Source organism: Electrophorus electricus, chromosome 6 (genome assembly GCF_041902795.1).
Source record: "Electrophorus electricus isolate QZ-2024a chromosome 6, ASM4190279v1, whole genome shotgun sequence".
NCBI classification, from domain to species: domain Eukaryota; kingdom Metazoa; phylum Chordata; class Actinopteri; order Gymnotiformes; family Gymnotidae; genus Electrophorus; species Electrophorus electricus.
This window is the reverse complement of record NC_137502.1, coordinates 32,284,556-32,303,559: the sequence shown is the minus strand read 5'-3', so window position 1 is coordinate 32,303,559 and position 19,004 is coordinate 32,284,556. Positions and strand designations below refer to the sequence as shown.

The following is a 19,004-nucleotide window of genomic DNA, read 5'->3' as shown; positions in this document are numbered from 1 at the left end:
GTGCTGTCTCGCGCTGCCCTGCGCTCAGACCGGGCCCGCGCGCACACAAAGAGCCCTTTCTCTCTGACCTCGAGTGCGCGAGCGCGTCCGCGGGCACCACGGCAACCCCGCCGAGAGGAATGCGCCCGTGAGTGGCGACTCTCTCGCACCGTTCCCCAAACAGCCCTAATGCGTTTCATACGGCCCGGCCCCGGCGACGCCCGCGCACCGCAGGCAGGGGGGGAGGGCGGAGCTTGAGAGCGACTGCGCTGCGGGCTTGATTAAATAATGACGGCATTTCTCCGAGAATGCGGCTTCATCAGAAAAAAAAAACAAAAAAAACAACAACCAGGCCCATGATCAGGAACGTCTGCGCTGTCTCTCCTCACCTAAAACGAATCTCCCTTAGAATGGAAATATATTGTATGCCTACATTTACAAGCAAAACACATAGAAAAACAACAATATAGCACGCATACACATATGGTACTTAAATGTTAAACAGTTAAATCACAATCTCAACCGTTTTTTATCTTACTGAACTTTGTTACCTATAATATACTATTATATACAGACGGGCTGAAAATTGATAGCCTATAACATCCATAAATTCATGAAGTAGTAATTCATATATCATTCATATATATGACGTCCTGGACCTTATTAAATCATAAAGTCTTTCTGGGATTTTACATACAGTCTGGGAAACTAGACAAAGAAGAGTACCCAATCAGAAATAGCCAAAGAAGAGTACCCAATCAGAAATAGCCAAAGAGTACCCAATTGGAAATAGCCAAAGAAGAGTATCCAATCAGAAATAGAAAAGGAGGGTACCCAATCAAGGCTAGGGGAAAAAAATGCCAGGGGCACCTCATTGATCTTGGACAAATCAATGAACACATTTCATTGAGAGTATTGAGAGGAGAGATGTATTACAGCTATAAAACGGTTTAGAAGTTGAACTTGGGTTGTGACCCCCCTGGCTGTTATGGGAGGCAACTTCTTTGCCCTTTTAGTTTCTGAGGGCTGAAATGACTGATAAATAGGGCTGTGATTGAACCCAGCGACAAACTGTACAAGACGGGCAAGTTTCTTCCTATGGAAGCAATCGATGAGACGGAAAACAGTCTCAGTAAGGCAGGGGTTAAAATAGTGATTGTGTTCTTTTCTTCTCATTGTAGTTCATATCCCTAAACACATGAGGCTGAAGCAGCAGGGCAGAACCTCCACGTGTCCTGAAAATGACTTACCCTCCACGGCCAAGGGTGCAGGGACAGCTATGGGCGCCTGCCTCCTTCTTCATCCGTGACTCTCTGCTGCACGTCTCCGTGTCTCGGAGCCAGCGAAGACTTTCCACATTCAGACAGTAATGACCCAACTACACTGATCAATAAAAAAACCCCTCAGCAGAGTAATAAATAATGTAGATGTCTCTGGACTGTTCCATTCTAACCTTGCATTTGGTCTCATTGAACAGATTTACTGTGATACGCAAGTTGGATGTTGGTTTGAAAATGACCAAACACGACATGAAGTGAAGCTCAGCCCAGCGGTGTCTGCCAGACAGCAAGCCTGGTGCTTTCAGGCTCCGAGAGGTTCATATCAACGTGGGGTGCAGATATAACGATACATTAGGCGTTACAAATATTTCAACTGGATTTTAACTGGGCAGCTTTCATCTGTGAGGGCCATGAAGTGAAAATTGAAAGAATCTGGCTCCTGTAACTACACACACTGCACGACAGAAAGGAAACAAGACGGAAGGGCCCGGTTCTATTAACATAAAGCTAGACCTCAAACATGCACAGTATGTTGGTGATGGCAATACATCTCTGGAAATGTGTATAACGGCACACGGGTTATTTAAAAACATGACACGCCATTAAGGTGTCCATTTACAGGATAGAACACATGGATTGATTCCACAGAGGACAAAAAAATGTTTTAATCTCTGAAGAAGTAAAAAAAAACCAAAAAAAACAAAAAAACAAAAAACAAAAACAACAACAACAACATACAACATACTTGCAGTTCAACAGCCTGGAGACAGTACAGGCAGGAACTGCACTTCAAAATTTCCTTAAAAAATAAAATTCAAATAAAAGCAGGCTTTTTTTTCTATAATACATTTCTGTCATAAGAAACAACTGCAAAAACTGTACAAACAAGCTTTTTACAAAAGCATTTTGAGTCTTCCATTGTAGAATGTTCTTTCACATTTTTGCACGTTTAAACGCGCACATATGCTACATCGACCGTTCAAATGTAAGGCATTAGAATCCAAGAGTATCAGATTTAGGACGTCACGAGACACGAGGGAAGTTGCTTGGCGAGCAGACGCCAGCTTCAGCCCTCTGTGTGCACATCAGCATTACGGGCTCGAGAAGCTGCCGCCAAACACGTCAGAGGGAGAACGTAAAAGGGGGTCTCATTTAAGTCTGATGGTGTAGAACCCGGAGAGAGAGAGGGGAAACATCCAGCCCTGGGTCCAGTTCCTTCAGGTGAAGCAGTGCGGGTGCTCTCTGCCTCGTGCTCAGTCTGTGTCGATGTGGCAGGGGTTGGTCCCCTGGCTCCTGGCCTCCTGGTACACTCTCAGGAAGTCCCTGTAGCGGGGGCCGCAGGTGAGCCACGCCTCCCCAAAGCGCACAGTGCCCGTGAAGAGGAAATCGCCCTGGCCTGGCCGCACGCCGCACTCGCGAGGCAGGTTGATGTGGCCCGCCCACCGCCTGGCCCGCACGCCGCCAAACACGAATACCTGGCTCTTCTGCCTGTACAGGTGGCTCAGCGTCACGGCAACCGACGTCTGCTCCTCCCCCTGCTCCACCCCAAGAATACTGCCACGCGCGACTACAGAGAAAATGTCAGTCAGTCAGAAAACAATACATACCTATGCACAGGCACATTAAAGTCACACAGAGCAGCTGTGCATAAAATAATCACATTAGATGGTAGTAGGGAGGGTTGCTCACCAAAGTCATTAGTGCAGACAGCTAAAAGCAGCTCCACATCTGTGCAAGGCTGGCATGGGGCTGAGAGAGAGGGAGGGAGAGGGAGAGGGAGAGAGAGAGAGAGGAGATAAGGATCAGGATCAGAAACACAATTCCGTGACAAACACAGCACAGTAACCCTTCTCTTGATAAAGAATCCAGATCAGGTTACTCCCCCAGTGAGGGTCTGGGTAGAGTTCCACGTGCATTGTGCTGTGTGCGGGGAGAGCTGGCTTTCGTACAGCTTGTTTTTTTAATTTGTGGATGAGATCACACTTACTGGACTGCCACTCCTGTCTGCAGTGTTTCATTACTCAACATATTGGTAAATCAGCAGTTACATCGGGCTATTTGTTGCAAGCACAGACCCCCCTCCCACACACACACACACACACACATACGGACCCACACCCCTTCAGGCATACACTTAGGCACCTTTATACACACACAGATACACCACGCTCACTTCACGGCAAATAGGAACCAGGTGGTTCGAGAAGAAAACAAGGCAACACTCCACTGAATCCTGAGCCAGTGTCAGTCCCGATTGGTTGATCTGTTCATTTGAATGATGGCCAACGGCCAAACCAGCGCCAGATCTGCTGCCACACTGGGGGTGATGCCAACACCAAATCAGAAGCCTGTTTGGCTGGCTTGTCTGTCAGTTTCACATAACACCCAGCTAACCCCACTGTGCTGTGTAGGCAGAGATCTGCGATGCACAGTCAGGCGTTCATGGGCTCTCCTGCAGCGCACAGTTGGGACGGAGGGTGGGGCAGAGGGCGTGGCCAGGGGCGGGGCAAAGGGACACACTGTCAGGAACTACAGCAGCCATCTGCCTGTGGCCTGAGTACTCAGATCCTGTAAAAACTTGAGCAGGGTGTTTGCACAGGTGGTCAAACGTAAGCAACACCAGGAGGCGGGGGACCATATTGTGGCACTGCATGTTCAGAGACAGAGTTCAGAAGTTGGAAGGGAAAAAGCGAGGGGGAGAGGGAGAGAAATTTAGCTGTTTTACCCTCTTTTCTGCACTCTGATGTGAACAGTGTCTTCTGTTTTAGCAGAATGAGAACAGAGGTTGCGGCTCAGACCAGCTCCGTGCCCTTACAGCGCCGAGAGTGTGACCCTTAGCAGGCGGGACTTTTTAGGGTTATTTTGGGCGAGGAGCATCTGTGCCGGACGGAGGCGGGAGTAGAGAGCAGGTCAAAGATCAGCTGCTGTTGCAAGCCATGTTGCAAGGCAAGACATACTGCAGACGGGGTCAGGGGTCATCCAGGCGTGTGCTCAGCAACAGCTGCCGCTGGCCGAGGTTTTCAGGGTCGGCGACCTCCCGGCTTTGATCCGGGGAGGCTGTCGTTCTGATCGGTCGGAACGAGGGCCCGGAGAGCAGGATTAGCTGCGTCCCGTGCAACCCCAGGGTGTCTCGCATGCCGGAATGGGCTGGCATCCCTCCGCCTGAGTCAGCAGAGCCGCCAGCCGGCCGGACCACTTCACACGCGGCCACATCTGGAGCCGGCAGCATTCCGTCCGGACAGAGGAAAAGCCACAGAAGCCCCAGTTTGCATCCCCACCACATTAGAGGAGAGGAAGAGAGAGAGCGAGAGAGAGAGTAGGAAGAAGGAATGAAGATGAAGTGTCTTCTTCCATCTGGTGTGGGCACATTCCCTGGTGATGGAGTTCAGAGAGGTTCCAGAACAGCAGGTTGGCGCTTGCAAGGTGACGAAAGAGAGCACTGCAGTCACAGCAGGGAACGTGGATCTCTTTCCACACCTGGATTCCAGCCGAAATTCTGGACTCGAGCTGAATCCATGGACAGGAGTGCCAGTCACACTGCTTTTTACTGGAGCTCAACCGAAATTCCAACAAGCAGCTGGGATTAACTGCTGCGGGTGTAGGTGAAGGATGGAATGCGCTTTTGAAGAGGAAGGCTATCAAATTCTAGTTCTAAACCCGGCTAATTAAAACGTCATTCACAGTCCACGTTTTTGGTGGGTCGGCACTCTGAGTCCTGGAGGCCAAACTCAGTCTTAACCTCTGCAGAGCCTTCCACGCCCCCAGACCCCCACCACAAGGTGCCCAGCGTCCAAATGCCCCTGAACTGTAGAGGATCCTCTGTGCTCCGTGCCACCCAGACCTCTGCGTAACACAGTCGCCGTGACCCCGGGTTGCAGGGAGCAGGTATGGTGTGAAAATAAGAAAGGCTCCTTTTGGAGAGGCACCATGGTCTGATCAGTGGGGCGCCACCGCCCCGTGGACTGCCGAGGGGCCTCCCACGTGGTTGCCGCAGGACCCTGACCCAAGCGGTCGGCACCAGATTCTGACCCATGGAGGAACCATTAGGAAAACAAACTGCACACCGTTTCACCAGCTAACAGTGAACGTGGGTCATATTGAGTTGAAACCCTGCAGTTCCTAGCACCCCCCACCACCTAACACTCAATCTCCCCACGTAGCATGGACGTATCGGTTACTGAGTGAGACAATATAAACTTTCCATTCGCTCAAAATAAAACACACACAACTGTCACTTTGCAAGTGAATACAACTAAACCACAGCATTGGTGCACTGAACAAAGCCCCAAGTGAATGAAGGGAATATGAACTCATATAGAATGCTCCGGAAAAGAGGTACCCCCCCCAAAAAAAGGAAACAGCTCTGCCTCGTACCAGCCAGTGAATGGGGGTCGGCTCCAGGCCTGTAGCGGACCAGTTCGTACTGGAAGGCCGTGATCTTGCGGCTGATGTCTGTCTGGGGCACGGCCTCGATGAAGAGCGCCCCCTCCTGGATGCCGAAGCATTGCACGTGTCCCTCGGCTTGCTGCCGCTCGTGCAGCAGCAGCCGCAGTTCACCCAGCCGGTCCAGGTAGATGCGCGTGCCGCTGGACTCCCGCGACGGCTTAATGCACACCCCCAGGTGGGCCGCGGCGGCGGTCGAGGCCGGGGCCGTGTTGGGCCGCAGGTTGACGATGACGGCCCCCGTCGGGTACAGCCACTCCAGAGAGCCCTGAGAGCAGCGTAGGTACACCTGCTCCACGTCCTGGGTGTGGCCTTCGTGGGACAGACCACTGTGGGAGAAAAGGAATGGGTATGGAAACGTAAAGCGTAAATGCTCAAAAGAGGAATCAACCAGAGCGAGGATTTGATTTCAAAATCTTTTAGCGCAAAAGAGTAAAAAAAATAAGCGAGCAGTGTTTTTATTCTTGGCATTTTTGTACAGAGCTGCAAAACCAAACTCAGTGGAGCCATTTTAGGGAAACAGAACACTACTTAGTTAACCTACTGCGAAAATTCATCGCAAGCCATTTAAGTAATTTTCAAAAGGAAGCGATCCGTCTCAGATATTTAAACGAGGTTTTTTTTTTTGGGGGGGGGGGGGGGGTCAGCCGCTATTCACACAAATGGAGCTCACCAAATTATGGTGAAAATACCTGAGTTTCACTTTTCTGCCATTTTCTGAGAAATTCAGCAACAAAGGATGCCTCTAAACTTTTCACCAATCAGAGAGAGTGTTTTGTGGCTGGCCCATCTTCAGGTTGAACCCGGAGCCCGAGGAATTGCCTCTGCTCTGAAAGAACGCAGTTCACATCTGTGTACCCTCCCGTGCAATGTGTGCATGAGCCGCTACAGGACCGGTGAGGCACAATGGCCACTAAACAGATCTGTCAGCACGTACACGCACACACACACACACACACACACACACACACACACACACGGGTGCACACACCAAATCACACACACACACTTCATTTTGTCATGCCCGTTCCTTCCAGTGCATTGGCACGATCCACACCTGGCGCACTGCCTTGGGCTGCATTTTTGAAACCGAAGTCAATGAATCCCGAGGACGCACGAGCCCCGGCGCCCGGGCGAGCGCTGCAACAGTAGCCAGGGCCGCGCCATGCAAGTGCAAATGCGGGTCAGGCACCGAGCCCTCCCCTCGGTTTCAGCTCCTCAAAGGGCCTGGAAGCTGCCCGTCTGGGCTGGCCTTGCTTCCATCACCACATCGGCGTGCTCCGCGGGACCGTGGCCTGGACGCCCCCCACCCCAGACCATCGCGCGGCGGCTGGGGCTGAGGGAGACGGGCGTCCCCGCAGACGAAGACGGGCGGCAGTCCGAGAGCTGGAGGTGCTGCTCTCTAATTAAAGGGAGACACATCAGAGATGCGTGCTGTAGAGAGAGACTGGTTTCAGGCCTGACTAATCGCCACCAGAATACGGCCTCAGCCCAAAACTATGGCACGCACTCACTCCCACCCCGGGCTTCTAATATGGAGAGTTCAGTTATTTGGGTTAGCTGGTATGATTCTTTTTAATGGTGCTGACTATTAGAGATCAAGGAAGAAAAAACTCAAACAAATGTGGGTTGTGAAACTTGCCATGGGAAAGATGAACACCACTACCAGTGGGCAGGAGTGACAAAACCAGCCATCTTGTCCTTAAACTAAAGTCACTTATTAATTTAGCTTTCAACGAAGGAACAGGCTTATTGGTTAATGTCTGTAATAGTCACTGATGTAAAATAAATCCAATAATCGTTAAATACATGCCACATCCAACCCCTCCAGGCCTGTTACTGAGACCTGTTCTGGACCACACCACGGTCTCTTAATTAGACACAAACCACGCATGCCTACAGATCCTACACAACTGTTAAACGGTTCTGACTTTGCTTGCTCACATGACGTGATATTTTCTATTTCTGACAAAGAACGATCCATTCATGGACAAAATCTTAAGCATGAAACAAAATTAACATATTATACAGCACATACTCAATGTGCAACCTATTAGTAGGGGAAAGACATCAATAGATTGGGATAACTGAGTGTTAGTGCGTTTCCCCCACACTATGAACCGTAACCAGCAGAAGACCTCGAGTGAGACTTCACTTGGACTTGGGCGAAATTAGACGTCAAGTTGGACAACAAACTGCATCCGTTTTTATCGATTGCAAAATTAGAGTCGTCGAAGGCAGGATGTCGAGAGAGTGACAGCAGAAACCAGAAACTGTTTACCCTACACTTTGAAATGAGAATATGGAAATGTACAATTTTCATACGAGCTTATTATTGATAATAATAATAATAGTAGTAGTAACAATAACAACAATAATAATAACAAGAACAACAACAAAAATCGTCATTCTAATTAAAGTAGCAGTTATGCGGGGTTTTTTTGTGTTGTTTTTTTTACGCGAAAATCATTTTTAAAAAGTACTTTCAGAGACGTAGGCTTCAGCATAGCCGCGTCTTGAGACAGGCTAACTTCAGTAGGTTATTGGACTAACCGGCCTTAAACGCTAGTGTACAATTATCCAGAGAAAAGAAAGGAAACGCTTACCTGCCCTTCCAGCTGCACTGGTCGCTGGAGTACTGGGAGTGAGCGATCCGACACAAAACAAGACCGGATAAAAAGTACGCCAAGAACGGTGAGAGCATGTTTGTCTCACCGCCGTTTCTGTCCAGTGCAATGGTTTCGGCTTCTGATTTCAGACAGAGTAAAGGAACCCAGCGTCGAGGCTCCAGCTACATGGTGTTTTCGTCTGTGTCGGTCCACTACACCGAGTCCGATGTGTGCTCTCACTCCATGTCCCGAGTTGCGCACTACCGCGGCGCTGTTTGCGCCCTTCCAGAGCTCAGCGCGTAACGCCGCTCGGATCCCCCCCCCGCACTGCTGCCTAACCGAGCACGCTTGCGCAATGCGCACTGGCCATAAAGAGAGGAGCGGGGGCAGAAAACAGCAAGAAACCCATTGCCTATGCCTAGTTTGACGAGTTATCGTCGTAGTTCGCCTTTAATAGAGACTGCGATGAAACGTGTAGTCACCACCGTATCAGGCCGAGCACGATTAATTAGATTTCATTATGCTTCTCAGAGTGGAGTTTATTTTAAGTTGTACAAAGAGTGCTACAGAGTTGTACAAAGAGTGCACCTTGTGGGGGTTCTGACGTCCTGTAAATTATGCACCTCTCCTGGCGTTTGTACAAGAGACTTGCAAGGTGTTGCTAAGACATACTGAAACTGTCACACTACTAACCATAAGGTCATAACTTATTATAGTATCTACTGCTCAACAGTTTCGCACGTTCAACGCAAGCAATGGCAAGTACGTGCACAGAATAGCGTTATAGTCTGCTGTAGAGGCGACCGCGTCCTTCTCCTAAGGTCTGCAGTCCACTGATGGAGGCGTTTTTCCTTCAGTATTAACAAAGGGCAGTGCAGAAGGGTCCAGAAAGTCAGGCATTACTGCGTTTTGCCCACTGCCTCTCTGTAGTGAACTAGTAAAAAAAAAAAAAAAGCTTTTGGTTGTTTTTTTTTCTCCTTCCCCTTGTTAACTCTTAAGTGTAACCCGAAGAAACCCGTTAGACAGGAGAAACCTGAGGTGCCTAAAACAGTTACTCCGAAGCAGTTTCATAAAACATGACGCTGCGAGTTAGTATGCACGCGCATGTGTGTGTTTGGGTGTTATGGAGAGATGACTGCAGAGGTATTTGTTTTGATATTGCCTCACAGTTGGCCTGCTCTGAGTGACACGGGCTAGACATGTTACGACAAGTCCGGGGGGTGGGGGTCAGTGGCATCTGTATTACACACAAACACACACACACACACACACACACACACACACACACAGATACACACACACACACACAGACACACACACACTCACACACACACACACACACACTCACACACACAGACACACACACACTCTCACACACACACACACACACACACACACACACACACACACACACACACACACACACACACTCACACACACACAATCTCTCTCTCTCAGTTTCTCTGTGTGTGTGCTGTTTATACCTGTTTGAGGGACATCAACCAGAACAAACCACTCTAAAATGGAAATAAAGTTAATCTTTTAGTCTCTACGTCTGCGGTGATTGAAAGCAGATGTTAATGTCTACTTCACAAAAATGCTTTCAGAAAAAAAAAGCTTCCAAACAATTATTTTTCACGGATTCGGAATGTGATGTAAAGTCCGCCTGTAATTCATCAGCAGCAGCAGCTGGTTGCCGCTGGTGGTGTGTGTGTGTGTGTTTTAATCGGCCCAGCTCTTCTCAGAAAGCAGATATGGACTGAAAAAACAGAGCAGATGATAGCTCCATGGGCCATGCTACATGGGATCATAGACGAAAGAGTCGGATTTCTGTGTGTTTTCTTTGAGTTTTGCTACTTGCGCAGGGAAGCAGCCGATTTCAATGTCACCAAGCGTCACAGATTAGCCACAGTGTATTACATTGCTTTGCGGTCACATAGGGTCACTTGATTAAACCCACTGCACACATTCCGGCCCGTTTCCTTTATACTTGTTTTATTTCTTGTGAGACCTCTGCATTGTTGGGTAGCCTCTAATCGCCATGGCGTTCACAGACTCAGGTCCGTACGTTTTGGAAGGCTGGCTTTATGCCAAGTGATCCCGCCCGGCACGGTTCGGTTCACAGCTGTGTTCCTCCCTGCTGCATGCATTATTAAATCATGGTGGGTTTTTGTTTTTGCTTTGGTTCTGTGTTACTTTGTTTACTTATTGAACTGAGCATCTTATAGTTCAGATAAGGATTTTTAAGAGTGACTCCTACATGCTGCTAATCTGTTACAAAGAAGGGTGAGTCACTTCCAGCCCTGGGGCCACAGGCAACTGTGAAATAGTCTACAAATGGAAAGGTGTGTGTGTGTGTCTTCACAAAAGTGCAGGGGAGAGACAATCAAGACGACGTATAGGGCCATGCATTGTGTCATCAGTAGCCTCTGAATCACGCCGCAGATTTCTGAGAAAGAGAAGTCCATCTTGTTTTTCTGACTTTCCGAGATACACATGAATCAACACTAGCAGGAAAGAGGTGTGTGGACCAGGTGGATTTTAGGGAATAAACCCCACATTCCCTGCACTTACAGCGGTGTGTCATCATTGTAGTTTACATTGTCCTAACAACTGTAATCTATGCAAACGGCAATCTGTCAGGCATCTGCAGTACACGGCTGGCGTATGCTCACGCATAATCTATGAAGCGCACAATGTCGCGCTTGTCACACGGCTGGCACACGTCCACTGTTTGGTAATAAGAAACCCTTTGACATGTTTACACAACATATGCTATGAGCCGGAAATTTTGTTCATATGTCAGGCCTGTTTTGCGGAGAGCTGGTTTGACTGTATAAAAGAACACATATATGCACGCACAAACACACACACACACACACACACACACACACACACACACACACACACACACACACACACACACACACACACACACACACACACACACACACACACACAGAGAAACCCCACAGAAGTTTCCAGGAGCTGCCGTGCATTCCAGCACAACCATCTCTTTAGTTGATGTCAGCACCTTTGCCTGTTAACTCTTGCAGGGATACGCTGAAGCTGCAGTGTAGCTCAGAGGGGGCGTGTCTGGGGAAAGCAGTGTCCCTCCACTGCCCAGTGTCCAACCAGTACCCAGAGTCCTCTCAGCTCCCACGCACAACTCTCAGTGGTCCGCTAAGTAAACGGCACGTGTTTCTGGGCATGTGTAATGAAATGATGAGTGTGAGTGTCACTCTAGGGAGTAGGGGTGTGTCTTGGTGCGTGCGTGTGTAGGATCATCACTCGGACCTTTAATGTTTTCGCGCCGTGCGTTTCAGCCCTCACCGTTGTGCCACACTGCACTCTACCTCATCCCTGTAAACCCACTCCATCTGTGGCTCCGGTTCAGCAGGAGGGAGGCGGGGCCACGGGGGTCTCACCGACAGGTGCAAGATTATTGGCCGACGGCAGCAGCGGCTCGAGAGCGATTTAGTGAGATTAAGGAGAGAGGTAAAGTTTACACGTAGCCCACGAGTCGTCTCTTTTGAATGCCAAAAAGACGTGAATCAGCCGTCTATTTCTGAGGGACTGTGGAAGGAAGACACACACACGCACGTACATTTCACACAGCTTTACGTGATATATGCTTTCAGCCTGTGTTAAAACCACATGACACTGTGCACCAGTAAGAGCAGGGTGTGGTGATAGTAATCCAAGTCTGACTCATGACTATTAAAAGAGGCTGTTCTTTCCAAACCAGCACAGACCTCAGTGCATTGCTGTGGTGCCACTAACAGTGGTGGAAAAAGTGCAATCAGTGAAAGCACCTTGAAACTACCCTGAAACTACCCCGATGGAAAATTGGTTACAGCAATGAAGTGTCTGTGGTACGTTTGAGACTGTGAATGTGTTTATTTTCAAATCAACTTGTGAATCCAAGTTAGATGCATGAAATAAGTTAAATATCTCAGTGTGTTTTCTTTACGACTCATAGCTCCCAAACTGGCTATATTTACACAGTCACTCTGATTTTACTCCTTAAAAGTTTATGTAAATAAAATGATTGAATTTATGCTTGTGATTTCACAGCTAAAGTATTCCTAAAATTTATTTTTCCATTTTCCCTGACAAGTACTAGAAGACATGCACAAAAAAGTCAGAGACACCACAAACCAAAGTGAGGTGGTCTGCTGTATTGCCCAGCTGTTAGAACATCTGTTCAGGAAAACCTACGTCAGTGGGTGGAACATAAGACAATTAACATCGCTGACTCGGATTGACAGACATCTCTGTGATATCTTTTCTAATGGCACGCATCTTAAAACATCTAACAGGCAGTGTATTAACGCAGTCTGCAGTGGGGCATCTTCATCTCTGTTTCAGTGGCTCTCAGTGGGCACCTATCGCAGCTCAAAGGCAGAAGTACAAAAGAGAAGAACAGTCTATTTAGTGATACAGTACCTCTACCTAGTTCCTCTCTGCACGACGACAGGGGTACCACTGCTGAAGCGAGTTTGTGCCATAAACCAAGCCCACACATTAAGGGAACTGGATGGTTTTTATTCTTCACAGTTAATATCAAAAACAGACGACACTCACGCCTAACAGTAGTCAGCGGTAACCCAGGGCAAGTCCAAGACCTGCCGTTCATCCTCACTGATTAGGTTTCTTATAAACAAGCAAATAACAAACAAACAGCTCAAGTACATAGAAGGGCCACGCATACTCCAAACCAAGCATGCAGTGCTAGCACCAACACGCACTCATTTGTATCTCGCTTTGCACGCATCGTGTAGCTGTCAGATATGAAACCCACCGAGACACTCGACACCGTGCCATTCACTGTCTTGGCCCAGATTGGCTCGGTGTGTTTACGCGTCCGAATCTTTTCGGAGCAGCAGGAAACAACCGCTTTCGAGCAGAGCCAGAAGCGGGGCCCCCATGCTTTGGTTCCTTCTCCGAACGCGTTGAAAAATGTTAGGTTTGTCGAAGGTCAACTAACTTGAAGGAGTCATCAAAACCTTATGAGCATGCGAATGGATCTCTGACGGCCCGCTTCTGGAGACGATGCACATGAGAGGTCTAAACAGCTGATCCTATAGTGCACTGAAAGCCCTACTCACAAGGCAGCGAGCTTTCGAGCTTTTTTGAAGAAATAAGGCGTCGTTTAGAAACATTTGGGTTCGTAAAATGGGGCTGTTCCTAACCCCCCCCTCCGCCCCCCGTTTCATGTTCTTTCTTTTTTTAACACATATATTAGGATTGCCCCACTACCACCACACCCACCTCGATGAATAATCAGAATTTCTCATTTGCCAAATCAGCGGTGCTGAGGCACAATTACGCAGTGCCCTCCAGCGCGCCGGCTCGAGTTTTATCCAAACACCGTTAAACGGGCGCCGCTGCACTCGCAACGTTCAGCTGGCCAGGCAGCGCGGGTGATGGCACGCCTATCCCTGCGCCGCGGGTCGCAGAGCAAAGCTGTCGTTCTTTTCCAGGTAAGAATTCCATGGCCGTGCTGTCCTCTGGGACGTGCAGAGCCCGTGGTGATGGACCAGGGTGAGCATGTGACTCGGCTGGCAGCGTAACCATGAAAGTGGCTGGTATGAGTCAGTGCACGCCTCCACAATAAGTCTCAAGATTCACTTCTGCTTTGGACTTTCAGTATGAATATTCAACATTCACATTTTTGAACTGCTCTTCCTCAAGACTAAAAATGAGATGGTATAAATTTAGGCACTGTTCTCCTCTGGGTCATCTGGAATTGTACTCGGAGAACAGCCGACACTCCACATCTGCGCCGCGCGTACCGTGCAGTCTTCTGGTCATGCAAGGGATCGGCTCATCTGCTGGCACCTGCACTTTGCCTTTTGATTTCAAAATGCTCATCCAGGCAGCCCAACCTGTTCCTAAAGGACTCAGTTGGCCAAATCAGGTGCCAGCTGCCACTGGGTGGGTCCAAGGGGCAGGGTTGGGCAGGCCAGTTTTAATCTCACTAACTGCAGTGACACCCAATGTCGGTGCTGATTTGTAAGAAAGACAACGCTGTTCAAAACAACGTTCATTTGGTCCCATGACCACGTGAAGCAATATGGTCGACGTGTGTGTGTGTGTGTGTGTTGCAAAACCACTGGTCCACATTTTAAGAGCAGAACCTGCTATGTGAGATGCAGGATGCACACAGAGCATATTTGAAGGAATTGCCACACACTGAAGTGAGAATAATGGAAGGTCTGTCAGCAAAGCCGTTATGAAGAACATTCCAGAGAACATTCCGGAGAGTTCTGCTCACGTTGAATAACATGGCAACATTTTCTTGGCACAAGGCGTGGGGATCATATTTCTGATACTAAATAAGTAATAATAATAATAACAAAAATAACAGCACTGAGTAGCATCCGTGTGCAGGCCTGGCCGAGCTCTTACTGCTGCTGGTGCATTAAAAATGAACTAGAAACAGCATTCTGTACAATAATTAAATAATGAAATACAATAATTAATTTTGATAATCAGTAGAATAAAGCAGCTAATGAACGTGTAATGAGATGTGACCTAGTGGGTAAATGGCATCATACTGACAAGGAAAATACATGTAGCTCGGGCAGTTCTTCAAAGACATCCAACGGCCCAGACGCGCTCCAAACGTCCTGACAGTGACAGGCTCACGCACCAACGTGCGCACACATCTGCAGGCACTCGGCGTCACACTCTGAGTAGTGCATGTGTACGCGCAGGACTGACAAGCTCAGAGTGCACAGCCTCACGCCCGGGCCTACTCCCAGGTCGTCTGTCGGCAGGTGAGTAGCATCTGGGCTAGCGTGCCGCGGGGCGACGTGGATCCATCGAATTCCGCTGATGCTTCAGAACACGCCATTGCGTGGAACACAAAGAAAGGGCACTCCCTCCTCCAGGGAGCCACTCGGTCCCTTTGTTCATCCCATGTGCAGTGTTGAAAAGAGACACAATGCACACAGTGCCTGCAGGTGAAGAGACCGTACGGGGTTTAGCAGATCGACATGAGGTTTTGTCTGCCGCCGCCACCTGTTTAACAAGATTAATCACCACAGACACATTACAAGACCAGACAGGATTCAGCACAGGTGAACTGCTATAACATGGAAAGAGAGAGAGAGAGAGAGAGAGAGAGAGACAGAGACAGAGACAGAGAGAGAGAGGGTAGGGGTGATAAACACATTCATGGAGAGGGGTCTCTTGGTTGCATCAAGATTATCCGTTTAATCAGAAATTTGTTTTGCTATCCGGGTAACAAGGAGAGTAGCTGGCGGGCAATAAAAATGTGTGTGTGTGTGTGTGTGTGTGTACATGTATGCCTCATTCAGTACAAACTGTCACATGCACTAAGCAGCTTTTGGCCCCAGGTGAATCAAGCATATGATCTCACATTCACACACTCTCTCACACACACACACACACACACACACACACACACACACACACACACACACTAATTTTCTCTACCTTTCTGCACAGTCACACTGTAAACTCTCGTATTAGAGCCCTGAGCTCATGCACACAACTTTCACTGGGTATCCTTAAACAGGCCTTAGGGGGCAGGGCTGGCCCTCGGCATGGGCGGGTCCACTCTCAGCCCTGCCTGTTTATTTTTTTGCGTGTTGGCTCTTATCGGTGAGCCCCAGGCCCGCCGGGTGTGTGGGTGGCGTGCTCCTGCCCTCTCCCATGGACCCTGGCACATAAGGAGGCAGTGACTCAGGGTCACTGACCTCACAGAGCAGCGTGGCCAGTGTGATGGAGTGAGGTCAGACATGTGGCCTGGACGCGTGGATGGTCCCTGCTGCAGCACCAGCAGAGAGAGAGAGAAGAGAGAGAGAGAGAGAGAGAGAGAGAGAGAGAGAGAGAGAGAGAGAGAGAGAGAGAGTCCTCCCAGCTTATTTCCGCAGAGGAAACATCTGGACGCTGCTTGCCTTGTTTGGTGTGAAAGTGAAATTAGAGTGTGAGTGTGTGTGTGTGTGGGTGTCTGTGTATGTGTGTGTGTGTGTCTGTATATGTATGTGTGTGCCTTTGGGCATGCACATGTGTGTGCGTGCGTGTGTGTGTGTGTGTGGATGTGGGTGTCTGTATATGTATGTGTGTGCCTTTGGGCATGCACATGTGTGTGCGTGCGTGCGTGTGTGTGTCTGTATATGTATGTGTGTGCGTATGTGTGTGTGTTTGTATGCATATATGTGTATGTGTGCTCTTACCAGCTCACCAGCAGCCTGGTGTTTGCTGTCGCACTCCTCTTCGTCACTCGGGGTGTGCCGCTGACGTCTCGTACCGATGGGAGGCTGGAGCAAGACAGGGAGATGGGGGATGAATAGGTCCTCTCCGGGGTGGGGGTGAGAGATGTGGTCTGGGTGGAGAACCTCTCCAGGCTGTGTCGACAGAGACAGAGCGAGGATGTCAGGGGTCACACCTGCTGATAATCCTGCTGTGTCTGAACAGGAGCGCAGTTGTACACACACACACCCACACACCCACATAGAGGGAGAGAGAGAGAGAGAGAGAGAGAGAGACACACACACACAGCGAGAGAGAGAGGGAGAGAGAGACACACACAGCGAGAGAGAGACAGAGACAGAGACAGACACAGACACAAACACACACACACACACACAGTCTTGAAGCACTTGGCCTTAAAGGTGTCCCTCACATCCAGGGAGGACAGCAGAGGTCATACTCACTGCAGTGGTGTAACTGTGCAGTAGGATTCTGCCAAGCACCCGGAGCTTTTAACAGGACCGTCAGTCTGTTTGCAGCGATGGCTCAAAGCCTTTTGTTGTCCCGGTAAAACCATGTCTCTCCCTCCTTCCCGTTGAAGGTCCTTCAACACAGCTCTGCATGGCCAGAACGTCAGGATGAAGGGTTAAGGACCAGGGACGGCCTTCTCTCTGCAGGACGCCAGTGTAGACCGGAGCTCTGGGAGGGGGCGGGAGCTTGTTTGGCTTCCCGTGCAGGCCAGGCTGGTGACCCGCCCGTCCTCTCTACCTGCTGCTGACCCCAGACACTGACCTCCCCTGCTTCCACATCTAACCAAACATCACTCACTTCTCTGTCTTGCGTTCTCTCCATAAATGGCCACCTCATGATCCATGACCCAAGTCTAAATCAAACATGGAGTTTACATATGGTTGGTTTAATAAAAAGTATATTATTGTTTACATGATTAGGCCTTTAATCATATTTTTATATACAACTATGTATCTGCCACATATAGATGTTATAGCATTTAAAAATCTTTTAATAATGAAGTACTATGTATGTTGAAGAGCTATTATATAAAGAAACATAGCCGTAGTTCTACTTCCTCTTTCTCTGCCGTGGTGTAAAGTCTTTGTTTTTGTGCTTTTGGACTGTCTTCGGTATGTCCCTAGACTTCCTGTCCTGTCTTCCTGTCCCTGGCGCTCACACTGGGCCACTGCCCTTCATTCTCTCTTACACACCCTGACACGCCCACTTTGATGGCCCCCGGGAGACCGGGTGCAGCAGGCTGCAGGGCGTTGAACATGCTGTTTACTCTGCAACTCGTGAGCGGTGCAGAGGTGTGTACCAAGCTGTGAGGGTTTGAAAGGAAGCAATACAGTCACAGACCATTTGCAAACACAGGGCAGTGGGGCCTTGGCCCCACCCTCCCTATCCCTTGGCCCCACCCTCCCTATCCCTTGGCCCCACCCTCCCTATCCCTTGGCCCCACCTAACACAAAGACTGGCTGTGTAGGGTTGTGGCCATGTGTAAAACTGGAATTTTATAATTGGCTATAGCATGCATGCGTGCGTGCACACACACACACACACACACACACACACACACACACACACACACACACACAAGAGGCTTTTGTCAGTAGACTTGTGGTTTGCATTAAAGGACCGCTTCAAACCTGATATAGTTGGCAGTGATAGTAGTTAGTTGTTTACTACGCTATACAGCTGACGTACACCTCAGCTCCTGCCCTGATCAAACAAGCAGCCAAAAAAAGCAGCAGAAGCACCTAAAAGCATGACTAAGCAGGAGCTCCTTAAAGCATGTCTAAGCAGGAGCTCCTTAAAGCATGAGTAAGCTGTTTTAGGTTCCTAAACCCTGCAAGATGGTGGACTGACAGTAGTGGAGTGGTGCCCTCCATGATAGTCACCTCCTGCTCCATTCAGCACTCACACGGAGGGAGCAGGCTCAAGCCACGGATGTCCATTGCAGACAGAGATGGACGGCAAGAAGGAGGGAAAACCCCGTTAAAAACGCGTAAGTGGAGCTGCAGTTAGCAGTAGCAAAACCGTCATCCATCAAACGTGGCCTTGCAGCTTCCCTTCATCCATCACCCAGCCTGACTCTCTGTGAAAACGTTGGCCGTGAGACTCTCAAACAAACACTGGCTCTGTGAGACAAAGGCAGCACAGTCAGACCAAGGAGGCTGTTGGACTCACGCCCATCCGTCTCCTCGATCTCTGCCCCAGAGCGCCAGGACGCGCAGAAGCTCCGTGTGCGCTATCCTTCCCACCCTGCGCTTGGCTCACGGAGCGGGGTCGGGGGCAACACCGGACTCCCTGAGTCTGCTATGCCATGACCAAGGTGCTCTGTCCCCACCCACCTGCTCACTTGCTCCACCCACCCACTCTCTCACCAATATCCTGTCCGCACCCCACGGTGCTGACGGAGGGCGATTTCTCCAGGAGACGCAGCCATCATGTG

General features: G+C 49.3%; 1 protein-coding gene and 2 long non-coding RNA genes across 4 annotated transcripts in view; all 3 read right to left on the bottom strand.

Moving 5' to 3' along the window:
- Positions 1-1,906: 1,906 nt before the first annotated feature.
- On the bottom strand, positions 1,907-8,662 carry metrnla (meteorin like, glial cell differentiation regulator a). Its single transcript, XM_035525677.2, has 4 exons — positions 8,309-8,662; positions 5,634-6,031; positions 2,949-3,008; positions 1,907-2,826 (listed from the first exon to the last, which is right to left on the bottom strand). The coding sequence occupies exons 1-4, from the start codon at positions 8,404-8,406 to the stop codon at positions 2,513-2,515; spliced, it is 870 nt and encodes a 289-aa protein (XP_035381570.1). The 5' UTR covers positions 8,407-8,662; the 3' UTR covers positions 1,907-2,512.
- A 4,948-nt stretch (positions 8,663-13,610) lies between these two features.
- LOC145658533 (uncharacterized) lies at positions 13,611-17,944 on the bottom strand. 2 transcript variants are annotated; one of them, XR_014124108.1, is made up of 3 exons: positions 17,002-17,944; positions 16,522-16,754; positions 13,611-15,276 (listed from the first exon to the last, which is right to left on the bottom strand). It is a non-coding gene; the product is annotated as an uncharacterized LOC145658533 (long non-coding RNA). The 2 variants fall into 2 exon arrangements; XR_014124107.1 differs by having other exon boundaries at positions 16,522-16,692.
- An 86-nt stretch (positions 17,945-18,030) lies between these two features.
- Positions 18,031-19,004, bottom strand: part of LOC145658628 (uncharacterized) — a 4,044-nt gene continuing 3,070 nt past the window's right edge. The window contains exon 3 of the long non-coding RNA XR_014124286.1: positions 18,031-19,004. This exon is cut by the window's right edge and continues 186 nt beyond it. This is a non-coding gene — a long non-coding RNA (uncharacterized LOC145658628).

Excerpts from the sequence above, each read along its gene's own strand:
- metrnla (XM_035525677.2), bottom strand. The coding sequence starts at position 8,406 with ATGCTCTCACCGTTCTTGGCGTACTTTTTATCCGGTCTTGTTTTGTGT. Across the intron at positions 6,032-8,308 it reads CAGTGCAGCTGGAAGGGCAG|TGGTCTGTCCCACGAAGGCC; the intron begins GTAAGCGTTTCC and ends TTTCTCCCACAG. Across the intron at positions 2,827-2,948 it reads TGTCTGCACTAATGACTTTG|TCGCGCGTGGCAGTATTCTT; the intron begins GTGAGCAACCCT and ends TTTTCTCTGTAG.